The following is a 20,019-nucleotide window of genomic DNA, read 5'->3' on the forward strand; positions in this document are numbered from 1 at the left end:
CTTTAATCCCAGCATTTGGGAGGCAGAGGTAGGAGGATTGCCGTGAGTTCAAGGCCACCCTGAGACTACATACTTAAGTCCAGGTCAGCCTGGGCTAGAGTGAGACCCTACCTCAAAAAAACAAAATAATGATAATAATAATAATAATAAACCACCTGTTTTCTAGAGCTAAGTGTGGTACCACATACCTGTGTAATCCCTGCTCTCAGCAGATAGAGGCAAAAGGATCAAGAATTTGAGGCCAGGACTAGAGGGATGCCTTAGTGGTTAAGCCACTTGCCTTCAAAGCCAAAGGACCCAGATTCAATTCCCCAGGACCCACTTACGCCAGATGTATAAAGTGGCGCATGTGTCACGCTCCCTTGTGAATCTGGCTAACATGGGTCTTGGGGAATTGAACCTGGGTCCTTTGGCTTTGCAGGCAAATGCCTTAACCACTAAGCCACCCCTCCAGCCCTTGTTTTCTCTTTAATATCTGCTTTCAACCTGAGCTTCCTGACTCTGCTGTCCTTCCCCATCTGTGCATCTTCCACATCTCTCTTCTGCTCACTTCTGTTTGAAATGTTCTTTTGCTTTCAGAAGCACTCTACCACAACCATCTTCTGAGACAACCTTGCCCCTGAAAGGGCCAGTTGAGCATCTTGTCTTCTGTACACTGCCAGCCTTCTCTCGAAAACATCTGTCCTCACTGCCTCTGTTCCTGACTTAATACTCTCCAGCTTATTATGTCACCTAATTACATTCACATTGAAAACCACCCAGAAGCCATCCAGGCACTAAGTTCTATGGGCAAATTTGGCCCTTTAGTTCTTTTACCCCTATAAAGCATCTCCCCTACCTAGTTTGGTAAGTGACAATTTCATGGTGGTTGAGGGTGCTTAGTGTTTTTGTTTGTTCGAATGTGTGTATGATGTATTTATGACATATGACATGTGTCTATGTGAATGTGGAGACCAGAGGTTGACTTCAGTTTCTTCCTTGATTGCTCTACACTACTGAGGCAGGGTCTCTCAATGAATCCAGAGCTCACCAACTGAGCTAGTCCCACTAGCGACCTTGCCCTCACTGTCACCCCACCCAGCATTTACATAGGCACTAGGGGTCCGAATTCCAGTCCTGCCACTTCTGTCATAAATGCTTAATCCACTGAGTCATTCCACTGATCCTTTTCTTTAATCATAAAAGTATAACGTGCTGGGGGATCTAGCTCAGTGTTAGAGAATTTGCCCACCACATGCAAGGTCCTGGATTTAATCCACACTGGGTGGAGGGGGAGGAGGTATTACATGTAGCTGAGAGCAAGGCTGCTGGGGTGTGAGTGCTGACTCCTCCCTGTTCCTTCTCTCTGATCTCCGCTTGTTCTAAGCAGCTGCCTACCAGAAAGAATAGTAGCAACTTCATAGCATTGTTTGACGGATGAAGTAAGAAGTAAGTTTATGTGTTGAGCCCTGAGAACAATGGTTGGCAAGAGTAAGAACGATATGAGCCTTTCCTATTACCAAAGTGAAAGACTGACCAGTTACAGCAGTACATGAAAGATAACACTAAAATCCCCTAAAAACAAAAAATCACCTAGCAGTGGATTCTTATGTGCTTGCTGGGTATACTTTTAACTAATTATGTTTATATGGCATTAGCTGCTCTTTCTCCTTAAGCCCTGTCTCTCCTCCCCTAGCTTTTGTGGCAGTATCTTCCTGTCAGGGTGGCTTTGCTTGCCCCTTCTGTGCTCCTCTGAAGATATCCTTCTTGACCGTGTTCCTGGGAAGAAGCCTGAGGTCTCCAGGTGCACACTAGTGTTTTCTCTCTGTTTGCTGTAGAAGGCAGCAGCTACCTCTGGTTGTCAGTCCCGGTTAAGCCAAAACTGAACCCTTATTCATTCCAGTTGCCTTCATCTGTTTGAAACCCTAACTTCCGATGGTGCTGGTAGTGACATAGATAACCCTGGGTGGCTCCTGTGTACTGGTCACTTTCTATGTGGTTTCATGTAATCATTTCAGTTCTGTAAAGTAGATACTCCTTGTCTTGTTTTCCAGACAGAATCTGGGATTTCAAGGAGACCGAATGATTTAGTGTCATTCTACATTAACTTACAGGCTGAGATTTGAACCTTGTTGCATCTGACCGCCAAATCTTACTGTATGGACTGCCTTAGAATTTCTGCAATAATAGTTACCTGGTCCTCCTCTGTCTCTCACTTTCCCCCTAACTGAGGTTGTCCAATCATGTCTCCATCAGGCAGATCCCTTAAGCCTATCACTTGTGCCCAGAAATCTCTGGTAGCTCTTCTTTCACTAAGGAAGTAGCTTTAATCTGCCTCCTATTCTTGATAGTAACCATTCTGAAATCCTCCTTCTCTTCATCCCCACCTGTTCAGGGCCCGTTCTTCAAGGATTGATTCATTTCACGGGAGTCATCTGTCTTCTCTTCCTGCTCCAGACTTCCGTGGTCATCCTTTGCTCTAAATTCCTAATTCTTGCCTTTGAACGTTTTGTTGTCCCACTTACATTTCTTCCTCGTGCTCAGGATTCATCCTGCAGCAAGTCTTTCAGTGCTAGTCTAACAGCACACATTGCATCGGTGATGCCCAGTGCCAGCTAGTTCATTGTCATCGTGAGTGAGCTGCACAAAGTGTTCTCAGCCCTTCCTTCCCTGCTCCTTTAAGATGTTTGCACCATTCAAGCAAGGCATTACTTGTTACCTGTAATCTAACATAGGTACAGCAGCATCTGCCTCACTTTTATTCTCACACTAGATGTTTGGGGGTTTTCTCTGGATGCACTCTTGTGGACAAATTCAATCACTTGCTGATGATAGGAGGTGTGCCATATGCCTTGAAGATTCTGAAGCTAGGCCTTTAAGAAACCTAAATGTTTCTCTTCTGCTTTTTCAGTCTCCTAGGAGCAGGGGTAGAATGGCCACAGTATGGACAGCATTCAGGGTGAGGATTCTCCTTACAACCTCCAGCTCTCTCGACCAGGGCAGGTAATAGCTGGTCCTTCAAGAAAGCCAATGGGTTATGCGACCTTGTTGGTCACATAAATAGAAAGGAGTGTTTCTGAATTTAGATATCAAAAAGGTCATTGACCACTTTTTCACAGGTAAGAGGTGAGTTACACAGCCTGAACCAGTGCCTTTTTTTTTTTTTTTTTTTGGTTTTTCAAGGTAGGGTCTCACTCTGGTCCAGGCTGACCTGGAATTAACTATGTAGATTCAGGGGGTCTCGAACTCATGAAGTGCCTTCTTAAATCTGACTGGTTGTATGTCACTTGCTAGCAACCTCATCAAAAACCTTCAGGTTGTATAAATTGAATCCCTCACCTTTAGCTTGGTCCTAGGATAATGTCCGGAAGATGGGTCAAGTTTGCTTCAAGTAGTGACTGTTGCCAGTGTGGTGGTGCACACCTTTAGTCCCAGCACTAGGGAGGCAGAGGAGGGAGGATCGCCATGAGTTTGAGGCCACCCTGAGACTACATAGTGAATTCCAGATCAGCCTGGGCTAAAGTGAGACCCTACCTTAAAAAATAAAAAGAAAGCAAGTGGATGTGATGGTGTACACCTTTAATCCCAGCACTTCGGAGGCAGAAGTAGGAGGATTGCTGTGAAGGCCACCCTGAGAATACAGAGTTAATTCCAGGTCAGCCTGAGCTAGAGTGAGACCTTACCTTGAAGAAAAAAAGAAAAAAGAGAGAGGGAGAGAGAGGAAGGGAAGAAGAGAGAGAGAGAGAGAGGAAGGGAGGAAGAGAGAGAGAGAGAGAGAGAGAGAGAGAGAGAGAGAGAAGTCAGCTCTATTCAATGCAGGGAGAGGTTCCTAAGCTTTGGGAGCAGAGAAATCTCCTGGAGACTTACTAGGACACAGACTTTCAGTGTCCATCCCATTTCTGATTCAGTAGGTCTGGGTTGGAATTTGAAATTTTCTAAGAAATTCCCAGGTAAGCCTGTGGTGGCTGTGGCAGGTGTGGAAACCACAGGCTGAGAGCCACTTCCTCCCTGGAGTCTGTTTCCCTTCACAAGTAAGTTGCATCTTGCTGAGCAGTGAAACCTGAATTGCGTATGTTCTTACGGGTTTTTTTTGGCAGTCTCTCTCATCTTCTACTAGCACTTGTCCCAACCACCTCCCAAGTATTGAGTCCTTTTAAGGAATAATTTTTGTCTTCTGCTTCTTTAATAATGCTTACTTTCTCTGGCCTCAGAAGCCCTCTGGGAAATACAAGAGGGATATAGTGTGGGGCAGTGGTTAGAAGCACTAGCCTTCATTTAAACCACCACTTGTTAACTCAATATCTCTGTGAACTTTTCAGCATCTTCATTTGGGAAATTGATTATCATGCTCTTCCATATATTTATATATAGTACTAGTGAAAATAACACACAGAGCAACGTATGTAAATTGCTATGTAGCCAAGGATGAACTTGAACTTATGATCCTCCTGCTTCTACCTCTCAGGTATTAAGATTTGGGGTCTGTGCCACTATCCCCAAGTTGTAAGCTAGATTTTATTGTGAGCCCTTTGGGACTATTCTGAGTAATCCCTTTATGCTTAATATTCCTCTCTTAGCAACAACAACAAAAAAGCTAATGAAATAATAGTAACTTCTTTCTCAAGGACATTGTAAATAAGAACTTTACATAAAGCCTGGACATAGTGCTTAACATTGAAAACACTCCTTAAGCGTTACCCTGTTTTTCAGCATTACCTAGTTGTCATATTCTTTCATGCACTTATCCATTCATTTGTGGGTAAACAATAAGAGTCCTGTGCCTCTGTGGGTCACTAGCAGAGGGCACCTCCCATGGGTATGTCTTTAACAGCTGAAAACCTGTTTGGGTACTTACATGAGTACATGGCAACCTATCTCTTGGAGCCTGGACACCATCCTACACTGGAGGTGAAAGTTGACAGTAGGCAGTATTTTGCCATCGACCTGTGGGAAGGAGTAGCAAGGTGTAACCTGTTTCTAAGAAAACAGTGAGTACACAGACACCCTCAGGAGGTGGGTTCACATTTTTTGTGTTTGTGTTTGTATTTGCTATAGTGTGTTTTAACCTAACGCAGATGTATGTATTGTATGTATGTATTGCGGTCTTGGTCAGATGAGAGAGAAGAGGATAAGAGAGACACAGTAGCCATGGGATGGCTCACCTGCTTGGTTAAAGCATGGCTTTGACATTGGAGAAAATTGAACCAATATTCTGTTTCTACCACTTAATATCTCTGTGATCTTAGCAAATTGTGTAATTTTCCTGCGCTTTGGTCTCAATAAGTATGTAAGTCCAACCTCTTATGTTGCAGAGCATATTAGATGAACTCATGTCCGTATGGAATGCTTGATACAGTAGGTACAACACAGTGAATAAATGTAGTCACTCTATTACTGAGCTAACAGTTCAGCAGGAAGACAATATTTATGTAAACTCAGTTACATAACAATGAGCATTAAAAAGTATATGGTTAAGCTCTGAAATAAAGGGTGTTACAGACCTTTTTTAAATCATCATTTTAGTTTTATTTATTTGCGAGAGAGAAAGAGAGAGGCAGGCAGATACAGAATGGGTGTGCCAGGGCCTCTAGTCACTGCAAATGAACTCCAGATACATGTGTCACCTGGTACATCGGGCTTTACATGGGTACTGGAGAATTGAACCTGGATCCTTTGGCATTGCAAGCAACTGCTAAGTCATTGCTCCAGCCCAGAGACCTTTTTTAAGAGTTTGATAATAGTCATTCTATTCTTAGGAATAAAACAAAAACCTGAAAACCCTTACCAAAATTTAAATTACTCATGCATAGCTTGTCCTGCCTGTCCTTGCACAGTAGGCCTGCATGGATGGGCCCTTGGGAGTTCTGAAGCTCCTGAGCTATAAGCAGGAATTCATCAAGGAATTCACTGTAAACCTAGTAGCTAGGGAGACCTTCCTTGGAATAAGTAACAGTGTAAACAGGAACCTAAAGCAAGATTAATTTAAATAGGACAAGCAAAGCTAGAGAGAACTTGAGTGGAGGCTAGGGACCTGGAAGCACAACTCACAAGGCCAAGAACTGAAATGGACATCTGTCATTGCCACTGTATAGTGATGAAGGCTCTGGGCTTAGATCCTGGAATGAGCCTGCCTAGGCTCAAACCCCAGCCTACAGCTTAGTAGATATTTGATGCTAGGCACATATGCTCCTTTCCTGTGCCATTATCTTTTCACTTGTAATGTGGAGGTAGAAGAAGAGACCACCTCACAGGGCCATGGTGAGAATTTAGGATAATGCAATGGTTGGCATGTCATCTGGTACCAGCTAGAAAGTTCTGTGTTGAAGAAATGGCTGCTTTTGTGATTAGGATTGCTTTGACAGCAAAAGAGTGAGAGGACCTTGAGGACAGGGGAGACCCTGGGAATCACCTAGGCCTTGTTTGAGTAAGGTTTTCACAGGAGTCAGCGGTTAGCTATTCTCTATCTAAACATACTGGTCAGGGTACATTAGATGGGAAGATTAGGTGCTGTTACAAAGCTAAATAGTAGCCCTAGCTTGAGGTTCTGGGATCGAAGACTCAGATAAAACAGAGAAAATTAAAGGAAATGAAAATGTGGAATTTGTCAAATTAGTTTTCAAGAGGATTTGGAACGTGCTGTAGTCTAAAATTACACTCTGCACTAAAGCCTTCAGTATTGCATCCAGTAAGGTACTGTGACTATCGAGTGTTCACATGCTGATAGTCCAAATTGAGATGGGCTAGGTCAGTGTACACTGCATTTCAAAAATTTAGTACCTCCAAAATCTAAATTATCTCAGTGATTTTTATAGAGATTATATTCAGCTTTACTCATCTTGGGATAAATAAAATAAATTAAAACTTATTTAGTTTTTTTTGTTTTTTAATGTAGTCTCTAAAAAATAAAAATTATATCGTGTGGTTCACATTTCTGTTGGGCATATCTTGACCTAAGGAATTAGAAGAAGAGACCAAGACAAAAGGACCAGGACAATCAGGGTGTCACTCATCAAGAAGGGATGTCATGGAGCTCAGCCATTAAAGGTACTGGCTTATAAAACCTAGTGGCTCAGGTTTAAGCCCCCACTATCCATATAAAGCCAGATGCACAAAATGGCATATGTGTCTGGAATTCCATTGCAGTGGCAAGAAGCCTTGGCACTCCCATATACTACCCTCTCTCTCTCTCTCTCTCTCTCTCCCCCCCCTCTTTCTTCCTTCCTTCTCTCTTTTGGCAAGTATATAAAAATATTTTTATTTTATTTTATTTTTGGTTTTTCAAGGTAGGGTCTCACTCTAGCCCAAGCTGACCTGGAATTCACTATGGAGTCTCAGGGTGGACTCGAATTCACACAATCCTCCTACCTCTGCCTCCTGATTCCCCGATTCATTTTATTTTATTTATTTGAGATAAAGAGAGAGAATGGGTAAGCCAGGGCTTTCAGTCACTGCAAATGAACTCCAGGAGCTGTGCCACCTTGTGCATCTGGCTTACATGGGTCTTGGGGAATCGAACCTGGGTCCTTTTGCTTTGCAGGCAAGTGGCTTAGCGGTTAAGGTGGCACATTGCATCCAGAGTTCATTTGCAGTGGCTGGAAGCCCTGGTGTGCTCATTCTTTTTCTTTCTTTCTCTCTCTCTCTCTCACAAATAAATGAATTTAATTTAATTTTTTTAAAAAGGAGGGACATCAGGGGAATGGGGCTGTAGTTAAAAGCACTGGACAACCAGAGTTCAGATCCCCAGAGCCTACATAAAAGCTAGACATAGTAGTGCAGATGTCTGTAATCCCACAAGATGGGTGGCAGAGTGAGGGCCAACACCCTGAGGTTGTTGTTCCTCTGACGTCCCCATGCTTACCATGACACGCTAACACATGCCATGACACATGCAAACACACATTCACCGTGTGCACAAAAACAGTGGGAGAAGGGGACATCAGGAAGTCTGGGGCCAGAGAGTGGTGTTTCATTGGGTTTTGCCTATCATTGTGGACCATTCAAGTATGAATTTACATCAACTACCATTTGAACGTTGGCACTAAGGTCAAGCATACATGCAAAATGTCTTGGTCATGTCTAAAGTCTTGGGGAGGAAGCATTATCTCTAGTGAGGAGCAGTAAGTCCAGAAAGTGCTAAGTATTGACATGTGTTCTTTCAGCTCATCCTAGACTGAGCCCTTAAGGAGGGCACTATTTATTGTACCCTCCCATTTTACAGGTGAGGGAATTAAGGCTTAGAGAAGAAAGCACCTTAACGGTAGCACACAACAAGCCAAGTCTTTAATTTATCTGATTGTCCAAGTCCTTGTTGGCTGTACTGGACCAGAGCCCCACCACTGAGCCCCGAGGAGAGCGCCCGCACTGGAAGCAGAATGAGAGCTGCATGGAGGAGCCCTGCAAGTGCGGCCAGAGCAGGTAGTCCGGTATCTTAGTCAGCACTTTTCAGAAGGAAGTGGCAATAAGAGAAGAGTAGACTGTTAGAGCAAAGAAGATTGTCACTTGATAAGGTAATTCTATGCTGAAGGAACTTAACCCTATAGGCTAAGGTTACCAAAAGAGAATTGTTCAGGGCTTATTCACCTCTTTGAAAGGTTAATCATGGACCGAAAAAAACATTCTTCTAAATGGATTTGTTTTAATTCCAGGCAGAAATAAGCATGGGCAGGGACAAGAAGCAGAGTCTGGTCATCACTAATGGTGATTCTTAGATGGACTTCTATCAGAATCTTTGATGACATTTGCTAGCGCTCTGCTTGGGCCGGGCTCCAGACTCTTGGACCCAGGTTTCTTAAGCAGGAGCTGTGGATACACAGTGAAGTTAGGAACTTGCTGTCCAAGTTCTGCAGCTTGCTCTCTGCTGGAGTGTGCCGGCGTTGGCTCGCCCTCCCGGCTCCCTACCAGCCTCTCCAGAGCGTGCAGTGTGATGGGAGGTCAGAGGACAGCCTTGGTGTCCGCGTGTAAGCATTCGCCCAGCCTTACCCAGAGTCCGGGGCATGTGTTCTTCTGAATAAGAACACCCTATTCTCTTTGGTGTTGCTCCTACAAAGCCTCTTAGTTCTGCACTCCGTGCCTACACTACTGTGCAGGGCACCTCTCTGAGGGAGCAACAGCCCCGGGGCTTCCTTTGTGCTGTGCCACTGGCTGACACCCACTGCTTCCTTTGCCCAGGCAGCACAGGGTGGTTTCTACAGTTCTAGCTTTCTAAGAGTCAGGTGCGTGCTCCCTTCAGCAGCACATATACTAAAATTGGAACGATACAGAGAAGATTAGCATGGCCCCACCGCAAGGATGACAGGCAAATTTGTGAAGCGTTCCATATTTTTGGCACAAGGGGGCGCATACATCTGGAGTTCGTTTGCAGTGGCTGGAGGCCCTGGCACGCCCATATTCTCTCTCTCTCTCTCTCTCTCTCTCTCTCTCTCTCTCTCTCTCTCTCTGCCTCTTTGTCTCTCTGTCACTTTCAAATAAATAAATAAAAATAAACCAAAAAATTTAAAAAAAAAAAAGGCAGGTGGCCTGAGTTCTAACTCCACCGTATAACCCAGTGTGATCTTAGGCAAAAAATGTTTCAGGCTGAATATAATCAGCTATAAAACAAAATGATAGGGCTGGAGGAATGGCTTAGCACTTAAGACATTTGTCTTCAAAGCCAAAGGAGCCAAGTTCAATCCCCCAGGACCATGTTAGCCAAATGCACAAGGGGGCGGATGCATCTGGAGTTCATTTGCAGTGGCTGGAGGGCCTGGCATACCCCCCTCCCTCTCCTTCTTTCTCTGTCAAATAAATAAATAAAAATAAATAAATAAAATATATTTAAAACAAAATGATAAAATAGTTAAAGCTAAGAAAATTAAGCATACTGGTGTGTACACATGACAGACTATGTATTCAGCAAATGGCAGCAGTTGTGAGAATTTGCCATTTAAACTTACTGTCTTTATCATTACTGTTCCAAAATGTGCCCTAGAAGGCATGTTAACCAGTTAAAGCAAAGTGTCAGGAGTCTCAAGAGGGCTTACAAGTGTTGCTTTCACAGGGTGAACTCGTCCAAAGCCGTGCCTGCTGCTTGCCAGTCTGCTGCTTCTGAGCCTTGTAAACTTCTCTTAGAGCTCTAGATCCCCACCACAAAAGGTGTTTTCCACCTCTCCACACAGCCCTTCCTCATCTCTCCCTCCTCTCCTCGCCTCAAAGCCAGGAGAATAATTTACTCTCAGAACCCTTTATTCTCCAAACTTTGCAGAAGCAGGACAGAATGTATAACTGGCTGGCCGCAGGTTCAGCTTCCTTTGGCCTCACAGCCTTGTGGCTGGGGAAAGAGGGAGGAGGTTATGTCATACTCCTCCCTCATTTGAAGGCTTGGAGTTTGAGGAGTTCAGCAATGATGGCCTGACAATAATAGAACAATAGTTTTTAAAAACAGGTTAATGATTAATTCTGTATGGTTCATTTTCAGCTAGCAGGGGAAGTAGCCCTGGAAGTTTTAGCAGAACTGGCCTTAAAACAAGGAGTGGGGTGCTTATCTTCATTGCAAGGTGAACATGCAGGATATCACTAGAGACCCTAGAAAGGATCCCAGCCATGGTGCCCTGTAGCCTCTCTCTACCTGGTTGGTTGTTAACTTAACACTGGATGCCCCCCACCTCCACAAACAGCATCTTTCTCTCCACCAAGCAGCCAGAAGCTTGCCTTCCTCTCATTCCCACCTGCCAGGTCACTCCTAAATGTGTTCACCAGAGTCCTGGTGATGAGAACTTAGATGTGGTTTGCTAGGAATACTGGACCACAGACCAGGGGCCTCAGGCCATAGTATTTGTGTTCTCACATTTCTGGAGGCTAGAAATCTGAGATCAAAGTCATAGTAATGTTTCTTCTGAGGCCTGTCTTTTTTTAAATTTGTTTTTATTATTGACGACTTTCAAAATTATAGACAATAAGATAATTCCCTCCCCTCCCCCCACACTTTCCCCTTCACAACTCCACTCGCCATCATATCCCTCTCCATTAGTCTGTCTTATATTTTTTTAAATTTTTTATTTATTTATTTGAGAGTGACAGACAGAGAGAGAAAGACAGATAGAGGGAGAGAGAGAGAGAATGGGCGCGCCAGGGCTTCCAGCCTCTGCAAACGAACTCCAGACGCGTGCGCCCCCTTGTGCATCTGGCTAACGTGGGACCTGGGGAACCGAGCCTTGAACCGGGGTCCTTAGGCTTCACAGGCAAGCGCTTAACTGCTAAGCCATCTCTCCAGCCCAGTCTGTCTTATTTTGATATCATCATCTTTTCCTCCTATTATACTGGTCTTGTGTAGGTAGTGCCAGGCTATCCAGGCTATTTTGTGTCTGGGAGAGTACATTGTAAGCAGTCCTACTCTTCCTTTGGCTCTTAACATTCTTTCCGCACCTCTTCCACAATGGACCCTGAGCCTTGGGAGGTATGATACAGATGTCATAGTGCTGAGCACTCCTCTGTCACTTCTTCTTAGCACTGTGGTGCTTTTTGAGTCATCCTAGAGGTCACTGCCATCTGAAAAGAGAAACTTCTGTAACCAAAAGTGAGAGTAGCATTACTAAATGGGTATAAACATTAAGAGAAGTGCTTGTTGGGCAGTTTGGTGAGCATAGTATATGCATTGAGCCAGACACCAGCAGGCATTATATCCCTAGGTCTCATAACGCCCCCCCCCCAAGTCATAGATTTTTCAGTATGAGGCATGGCTTAGCACTTAAGGCATTTGCCTTCAAAGCCAAAGGAACCCTCCTGTGGAGTAGGCCTCCAGTCCAATTAGAGAGCAGTTGGTTTCCCCCATGTGATAGTTTGATTCAGGTGTTCCCCATAAACTTAGGTGTTCAGAATGCTAGGTTCCCAGCTGATGGCAATTTGGGAATTAATGTCTTCTGGAGGCAGTGTATTGTTGGGGATGGGCTTATGGGTGTTACCCTTACCAGTGGTGTCCACCTGATGTTGGCGAGGGGGTGATGTCCACCCTCTGCTTATGGTGTCATTTTCCCCTTCCATCATGGAGCTTCCCCTAGAGCCTGTAAGCCAAAATAAAAATTTTTTCCCACAAGCTCCTCTTGGTTGGGTGATTTCTGCCAGCAATGCGAACCTGACTGCAACACCCCATAACAGACTTGCCTCTATTGCACCCATTGGCTCATTTGTCCTGGCTGGCCAAACCTAAGGCTTGCAGTGTCCACTGTTGTTTACCTCCACTGGTGATTTCTCTCTCTTTCCCATGGAGCTGCATGCAACATGGCTTTTTCCAGCTTTCTGTCAGCTGGTCTACACAGAGGAGGTTTTCAGCTCAGCTCCAGCAGATTTCTCAGTACTTTGCAGCCCAAGCATGTGGAGTCTTCAGCAATAGTGTTTAACCATCTATTCCTGGTAGGAAACCAAGGGCCTTCTGAGGACTTTCTTCCTTGCTGGTAGACATCCATGCCCTGGTCTTCCCACTGTGCCCCTCTGTGTCCAAATTTCCACTCTTAAAAAGACATCAGTCATATAGAATCAGGGCTTACCCTAATACTTTTTTTTAATCAAGCCCCACAGACTGGCCCCCTTTTTTTAATGCAATAGAGGGAGAGAATTGGTGTGCCAGGACCTCCAGCCATTGTAATTGAATTCCAGATGTATGCGTCACCTTGTGTGCATGTGTGACCTTGCACATTGTGTCACTTTGTGCATCTGTCTCATATGGGACCTGAAGAGTCAAACATGGGTGGGTCCTTAGGCTTAGCAGGCAAGACCTTAACTGCTAAGCTCTCTCTCCAGCCCCTTAGTGAGATTTTAACTCAGCTACCTCTTTCAAGACACTGTTGCTTCTCTGCAGTTCAGTGAGGGCAAACCAGCTGCTTAACGCCAGTCTACTAAGAGCTACAGAGAGCTTCCTGTACGTGGCCGTGTAGTAGAAGATGTCGGTGTTAAACTCTTTCATGTTTAGTCCGTTTGCATGCTCCCTCCCCCCACACACACTCAGCAGAAGGGCTTGAACCCAAGGCCTCATTCATGCGAGGCAAGCATCCTACCACAGAGGCATACCCCTAGCTCCACACACATGCTCATTTTATCTGTGACTATTAACAGCCCTTTGAAATTGGAAAAGTATAATTAGCCTCATTTTTCCCATGAGAAAATGGAGACTTAATTTGCAAGTCTTGCCCAAGGCTTTTGAGCTGGGAAATGTCAGGAGCAGGACTGAGCAGTGCTAACCCTTGAAGATCGGTGTCTCTGGAGTGCATGGCCAAGGCATAGTGTAAAGGCAATGTCACAGATTGGGTGAGAGGCATGGCAGATACACTCGCACCTGAGAAAGGAGCGGCGGCCAGTCAGGTCCCGTCCAGTTTTGTAGGATTTTCTGATCTCCCCACCCCACCGCCACCAACCCTAGAAATCTTCCTTTTATTGTCAAATTTTCAAACGGTGAATGTATCAGTTACTTTCCTTGTTGCTATGACAAAATATTTTATTCTTCCCCCACCAAAATTTTTAAAAAAGAAAAACACATACCTTACCAGGAAGCAAGTTAAGGAAGGAAGGGTTTATTTTGGTTAACAGTTTGAGGGTATGCAGTGCATGCTGCTGGGGAAGGCATGGTGACAGAAGCCTAAAGCAGGAGCACAAAGCAGCTACCTGTTCAGTTTGTAGTCAGGAAGCCCAAGAGAGAAATGCTGGTGTTCAGCCCACTTTCTCCTTTTTATCAGTGCAGAGATTCCCGACCTGTGAAACAAGAGTCTTCCACAGTCAGGGTGGATCTGCTACCTCAGTTAACCTAATCTAGAAACTCCCTCACAGACATACCCAGAGGAAGGGTCTTAGATCCAGAAATGTTGGCGTATTTACCATCACAATGACAATCGTTGAAGTTAAAACACTATGGGGTCAATGAGGTGGGGTCCGATGTGAATGGTAAGTGCTCAGGAGAACGTGTATGTATGAGGCAGCTGTGCCCTCCCAGCAGCTGCCTGAGTCCTTGTCTCCTACCCAGAACATGGGCCTGGGCCCATGTTTAGGAATATTCCTGTGTTTGGAATATTTTCCCATCTTTCCTACTACAGCCCTGTGAGGCTGGTTTTCTTGTCTCCCTTTTACAGAAGTTAGACAGAGAGATAGAGTCAGACTTAAATCCAAGTCTGTCTGTAGGGTTTTTTTGTTTGTTTGTTTGCTTAACTCCTTCCAGTGACTCAATTGCTGCCCAGGCCAGGATGACTAGTCATTCAGACCCGGGGGGCTGCCTGCTCCTTGGGGAGTGTGCTCAGTGACATTTGTGTCCCCACCCTCCTCTCTGGCACCAGGCCGTCTTGACAAAGATTAAATGCCTATATTTCCTTACTGACACATCTCTTTCCTGGGAATCTCTAAGAACCTGAGAATTAGATGAACCACAGCATTCAAAGCAGTGCAAACCATTTGATTACCTGAACACTATGTTTCTTTTTTTGTTTGTTTTGTTTTTATATATCTGAGAAACTCAGTGACAACCGTGATACTGTCTCATAAAGGAACAAGTACCCTTAGCTTGTCTTTCAAACACTATTTAATAAAACCTATTTTAAAAATTTTATTGAAAACCTCCACACATATACTCAGCAATCCACCTACCTCTGCCTCCCGAGTGCTGGAATTAAAGGTGAGGCTTCCTTGAAGCTTTTTGGTGGGATTTTTTTTTTCCCCTGCTGGTGGGCTCTTTATGAATCTGTGTTCTTCTCTTAACCCATCAACTGATCAGAATCTTATCTATATATTTAAGCTTAAACAATGAAATTGATCCCAACTCCATACCTAATTACCATATGGGCCAAAGATAGGCTCATCCTCAGTAGAGGAAAACCCCAGTCCAGAGTGCTGATCAGCAGTTTCTTGGGGAATCCTCCCTACTTTAAAGAGCTGGGTTTTTTGTTGTTCTTTGTTTGTTGCTTTAGTTTTCATTCTTTTTGTTAAAAAATATTTATTTTCTAGCAGAGAGAGGAGCATGCAAGGGCCTCTTGCCATTGCATATGAACTCCAGATGCATGTACCACTTTGTGCATCTAGATTTATGTAAGTACTAGGGAATCAAACCCCAGGCAGTCAGGCTTTACAAGCAAGTGCCTTTGATAGTTTTGCCATCTCTGCAATTCTCAAGAAGTTTTTTCCTTCACATCTCAACTAGCTTTGCTTGCTGGCCCGTCTTCTGTTGTCCACATTAGTCATTCTTTGCATTCATGAGACAATGAACTTTGACCCACAAAGTGGTAACAGCAGCACTAGGGAGGCCTCTGTCTTTCCAAGAATCAAAGAGCAGTAGCCCCTGCCTAGACATGATGGCAGCTAAGCAGAGGCTCCTCATGTCCCTTGAAGACACTCCTGATTTTTCCATAGAAACAAATTAATAACCAGGTAATCCAGTTTTTTTCCAGTGGCCCCGTGTACATTTTCTAGGAGTATCCACAAATACCTGTTTGAATTGACTTCCCAAAGCTATTACAATAAAAGTCTGTGAGGATATAAAAATCTCCAAAGCTTTATTATTTATGGACAATAATGCATGGGTGGTGGGGGCGGTTATCCATGCATGTATGAGCAGAGAGGAGGTGACATTTGGTGGGGATCCTGAGCAGCATGGCGGGGTTTGGACTCCCCTGAAGCTAATGACTTGTTTCATGTTGTCTCTGTGAGGATAGGCACTGTGTCTGTCTTGCTGGTTTATTCTCAGCACACTCTATCAAGTACCAGAGTGCTCAGTTAAAATGTGCTATCAGGATAAGTGGCTCACACCTGCTATTCCGTACTTGGGAGCAGAGGATGGTCATGAGTTCAAGGCCAGCCTGGGCTACAGAATGAAAGCTTGTCTCCAAAACAATAGATAAATAAAATATATTGCCTAGTTTCAGCATGGTGGTGTCTCGAGACTGTAGTCCCAGTTAGTTTTGGGCTGCAGAGGGGGGAAATTCTGAGCCCAGGAATTTGGGCCAGCCTCTGAGATTCCCAGCTCTAAGAAGGAAGGCAGGAGAGGAAAAGAAAGAAAACATGTGTTAACATGGACTTATAGCACCTGCAAGCAAGGTTACCCTGTGGAAGGGAGCAAGAGAATTGTGGTTGTAACAGGTCCCTGTGAGGAAATAGGTCAGAACACTGACAAGAAGCCTTGAGCCTGCAAGTGGATTGCTAGCTGTTTTAAATCCTGAGTATAGCACAGTGGAGAGGGGAGTCAGTGTTCAATGCACTAGATGCTTACCTGGCCACTTCAAGAGGGCTCTTCCCAGGCTTTTTATAAGTAGAGCCTAACTGTGGATCATTTGCTGAAGGCCACACAGATGGGGGCAGTGACTGTTCTCTAGCTACCTTGATTACGTGTGACCTGTTTTGCTGTTACTGGAGAAGCTGCCTTGGCCCTGGAAGCTGTGCTTCCTGGAGGTTGAAAAGAGGGAGTGCTTAGCATGCCAAGGGAACATTCAGAAATTCCCAAGGGTACACCCTGCAAACCACAGGCTCACATTCTAGATCTGACAGTCTGAGAAGCAGCCACCAACTAGAAGGAAAGCCCAGCTTCCCAGTTTGCAGGGAACAGAATGTGTTCAACTTCCTCTGCCTCAGGGCCTGTACCCTGTTCAAGTCTCAGTGACACCTAGTTTAGTAAGCCCTGGCCTGGGATCAAAATGGCATGACCAAGAAGAGGCGGTTAGGCTGGGAGTGTGTTCAAAGTTCCCTCAGGGCCTAGGACAAGGCAAGGCCACTCTGCCCTGCCACACACTTCCGGCTCCCATTTCTTCTGCTGTTGGACTAATACAGCTTTCTTATACCTAGGGGAACATCTGTTGGCTGTCACCACCCTTTCAGTAGCATCACTGCCAAGGGTCCTGCTCAGAAAGGGCTAATGAAGTCTGGAGAGATGCCTTAGTAGTTAAGGCACTTGCCTACAAAGCTGAAGGACCCAGATTTGATTCCCCAAAACCCACATACAGCCTGATGCACAAGGTGGTACATGCATCTAGAGTTCATTTGCAGTAGCTAGAGACCCTAATGTGTCCATTCTCTCACCATCTGACCCTCTCCCGCCCCCTCTCTCAAATAGTAATAAAATATTTTTTTAAGAAAATAAGGCTCATGTTTATGGCCCCAGACCCCATCAGTGAACATCTTTGAGGCTTGATGAGCAGGTAGGAGGCGAGGAGGACAGAACAGGCAGGTCAACAGAGAAGTCTGTCTAATTCCTGGTGCCGTCTGACCCCAGGATAAAAACAATAGCAGCTGCAGTTTGTGGAGCCCCTTCACTTTATATTACACATGAGATGTGCATTTGTGAATTGAGTCCCCACCCATGGCCCCCAAAACCATTCTTTAAGTTGGGTAATTGTAATCCATGTGAGAACACTTGAACACACAAGGTGAGGCAGCCAACTGGTTTCAACCAGCCAGTAAGTAGCCAAAGCAGCTTCCAAACCGAGGAACACGAAGCCGACGAGAAGGCTGATTTCACACAGCACGCAGTTCCGAGGGCTGGCTTTGGATTTTGTGTTGTTTTACATTTGAGCTCAGAGGGTGTAGCCGTACCCACCTCCTTGACCCAGCCCTTGGAGACATCCTCAGTCTGGCAGAACTCAGCCTGTGGGTTGCTGTTGTGTTTTGCAGCCTTGTCTAGTCTAAGCCTTTGTGCAGTTGTGAGCTCCCCAGAAGGCTGAGTCAGCCTGGGTTTGTTGCTGGCACCATGATGCCCTGAGGTTGCTGGGTCTTTGCATAGTTCCGGGAAGACATACCTCATTCACCTGCTCCCATGAGTCATAGAAGTACACGCTGTCACCGGGCTTGCCAGCCCTGCCTTTTCCTCTAGTAACCACCATGCTCGGGATATGCTTAACTGTATATGGCAGGGGCACCAAGCAGTACTTGTTCCTGGCCTGCCTTCCTCTTGAAAGAGTGCCATTGGATAAGTACACAGGTCAAAGCTCAAGGGCTAGGCTCATTTCCATTGCTTTGCATCAGGTGGCTTGGGAGAGAAGCAACAGAACAGCTTAGAATCAGGCCAGAGGGAGATTGTCAAGAGCAGGTAACAGGACTGGCGAGTGCCTTGGCCATCAGTATGAGGGCAGGAGAGGTCTGTGGAAGGAGAGAGAACATTTCATTCATGACTCCAGGCTTCTGGCCACTGGTGCATCTCAGTTAACATTTACTGTGGGGCTGTCATTGGCTAAAAGCTTCCCACTTGTTCTGGAAGACTTAGCTCAAAAATCATCACACATCTAAGAACACTTGGGGGAATTCTCTAGAGGAGGGCTGCCTTACTATTTCTTACTACTTGGACTTATATTAGGATAATAGCTGAATAAAAAATAGCACAAAAGAAACACAGTTAAACTTTCTATGAAAGTGGGTAATACTGATATGAAAGTGACATGTATCGTGGCCTCTAGTGACAAATACTTGCTTTTTCTAGAGGTCTCTTAACTGCTGCAAGTTTCAATTTGTATTTCTTTCATCCTGGGATAGTCTTTAAAAGGGTACCTTTCTGTTGTATGTTGGGGCACACCAATTAGACTGTGCCAATGTGTCTGAGCCATTGCTGGGTTCACTGAGGGACATTTTTTGTGATGATTAGGAAAATGCAGCCAGTTTTGAAATCAAGTAACAAACATTGTAATCAATGATTTCATGGCTTAAAGATGAATGGCATTGACTTTTCTAATTTTTTTTAATTCTCTTCAGATTTCAGGAAGAACAATCATTGAAGATGTCTAGCAAAACAGCAAGCACCAACAACATCGCCCAAGCCAGGAGAACTGTGCAGCAATTAAGATTGGAAGCCTCCATTGAAAGAATAAAGGTAGGGAGTTTGGTGGGACTAGCTGGGCTTTGTGTCCAGTTCCCCTGCTCTTCCTGGACTGGGGAACACATCCCAAACAGTTAAGCCATAGGATTCAGCTTACTTCTGGTATTTTCTCAGAGCAGGGCTAAGAGTGTCAGAGGTGAGTTTTCATTTCCTACCTAACACAGCCCTGATTCCAGACGAGCTGAGGCACAGGACATCTGAATGAGCCTGTCTTTCAAACCCCACATAGTACGTCCTAGAGGCCTGCCTTCCCTAAGATAAGTATAGTCAACTCTTGTCATCGTTACCTTCTAAACAGGGTCATGGGTTCCAGGCAGATTTCACAAGCACCCTTGGTCGTCCTCCTGGAATTTATAAGTGTTCTAGAAAGGTCAGTACAGCTAAGGTAGCCTTGCATAGCAAGTCAACAGTCATCTGGGGAACTTTGTTTAGGAAAATACTGTTTTTTTAATGTGCGTGTATCCCTCAGTGACCAGTTTATACCCCCAGCTTTAGTGGCAATCCTGTTGTGAAGCCAGAGAGCATTACTTTAGCCTACCTGACCTTGAAGTCTTCCCCTCAATCCTGAGAGGACTGGCCAAAGAGAACCCTAGATTATTGTGACTACTGCTTGTTCCTAGAAACTAAAGCTGTCTCCTGACAAATTCCTCTGACCCTGGAAATAGTCACCTGTCTTTAAAGTATGAGGCTCCCTGTGAGGCCCTCGCAGCCCACTCACCCTAAACTGTGGCATTAGCTCTCTGGTTTGGGTACTTCTGTGATGTCCCACTCTCCAGGCCTGGCAGCATCCTATGCTAATTTCTACCCTTTAATTGCCCTAAGCCTGTAATTCAGTTCTTACACTCTGTTCTACATTCTAGACTTTTTTTTCCTGAAACTAAGATATAACTTTCCCTTAATTCACTCCCACTTTTCCTTCCCTGCCACTGACATTTTATTTAGAAAAATTTTATAGTTACAGAAAAATTGTAATAGCAAAATCCATATTCTCTTGGGCTGGAGAGATGGCTTAGCGCTTAAGCACTTGCCTGTGAAGCCTAAGGACCCCGGTTCGAGGCTCGGTTTCCCCAGGTCCCACATTAGCCAGATGCACAAGGGGGCGCACGCATCTGGAGTTTGTTTGCAGAGGCTGGAATCCCTGGCGCGCCCATTCTCTCTCTCTCCCTCTATCTGTCTTTCTCTCTGTGTCTGTCACTCTCAAATAAATAAATAAATAATTAAAAAAAATCCATATTCTC

General features: G+C 44.9%; 1 protein-coding gene and 1 non-coding gene across 5 annotated transcripts in view; both read left to right on the plus strand.

The window, feature by feature from the left end:
• Positions 1–20,019, plus strand: part of Gng12 (G protein subunit gamma 12) — a 144,369-nt gene that overhangs the window by 119,996 nt on the left and 4,354 nt on the right. For all 4 annotated transcript variants that reach the window (XM_045150116.1, XM_045150114.1, XM_045150113.1 and 1 more), the window contains exon 3: positions 18,658–18,775. In XM_045150116.1, coding sequence (XP_045006051.1) covers positions 18,683–18,775 — 93 coding nt within the window. In that variant the 5' untranslated portion in view covers positions 18,658–18,682. The remainder of the gene's footprint in view (positions 1–18,657; positions 18,776–20,019) is intronic.
• On the plus strand, positions 9,196–9,302 carry LOC123461097. The gene has a single exon (XR_006637415.1). It is a non-coding gene; the product is annotated as a U6 spliceosomal RNA (small nuclear RNA).

This window comes from Jaculus jaculus, chromosome 5, assembly GCF_020740685.1.
Source record: "Jaculus jaculus isolate mJacJac1 chromosome 5, mJacJac1.mat.Y.cur, whole genome shotgun sequence".
NCBI lineage: Eukaryota > Metazoa > Chordata > Mammalia > Rodentia > Dipodidae > Jaculus > Jaculus jaculus.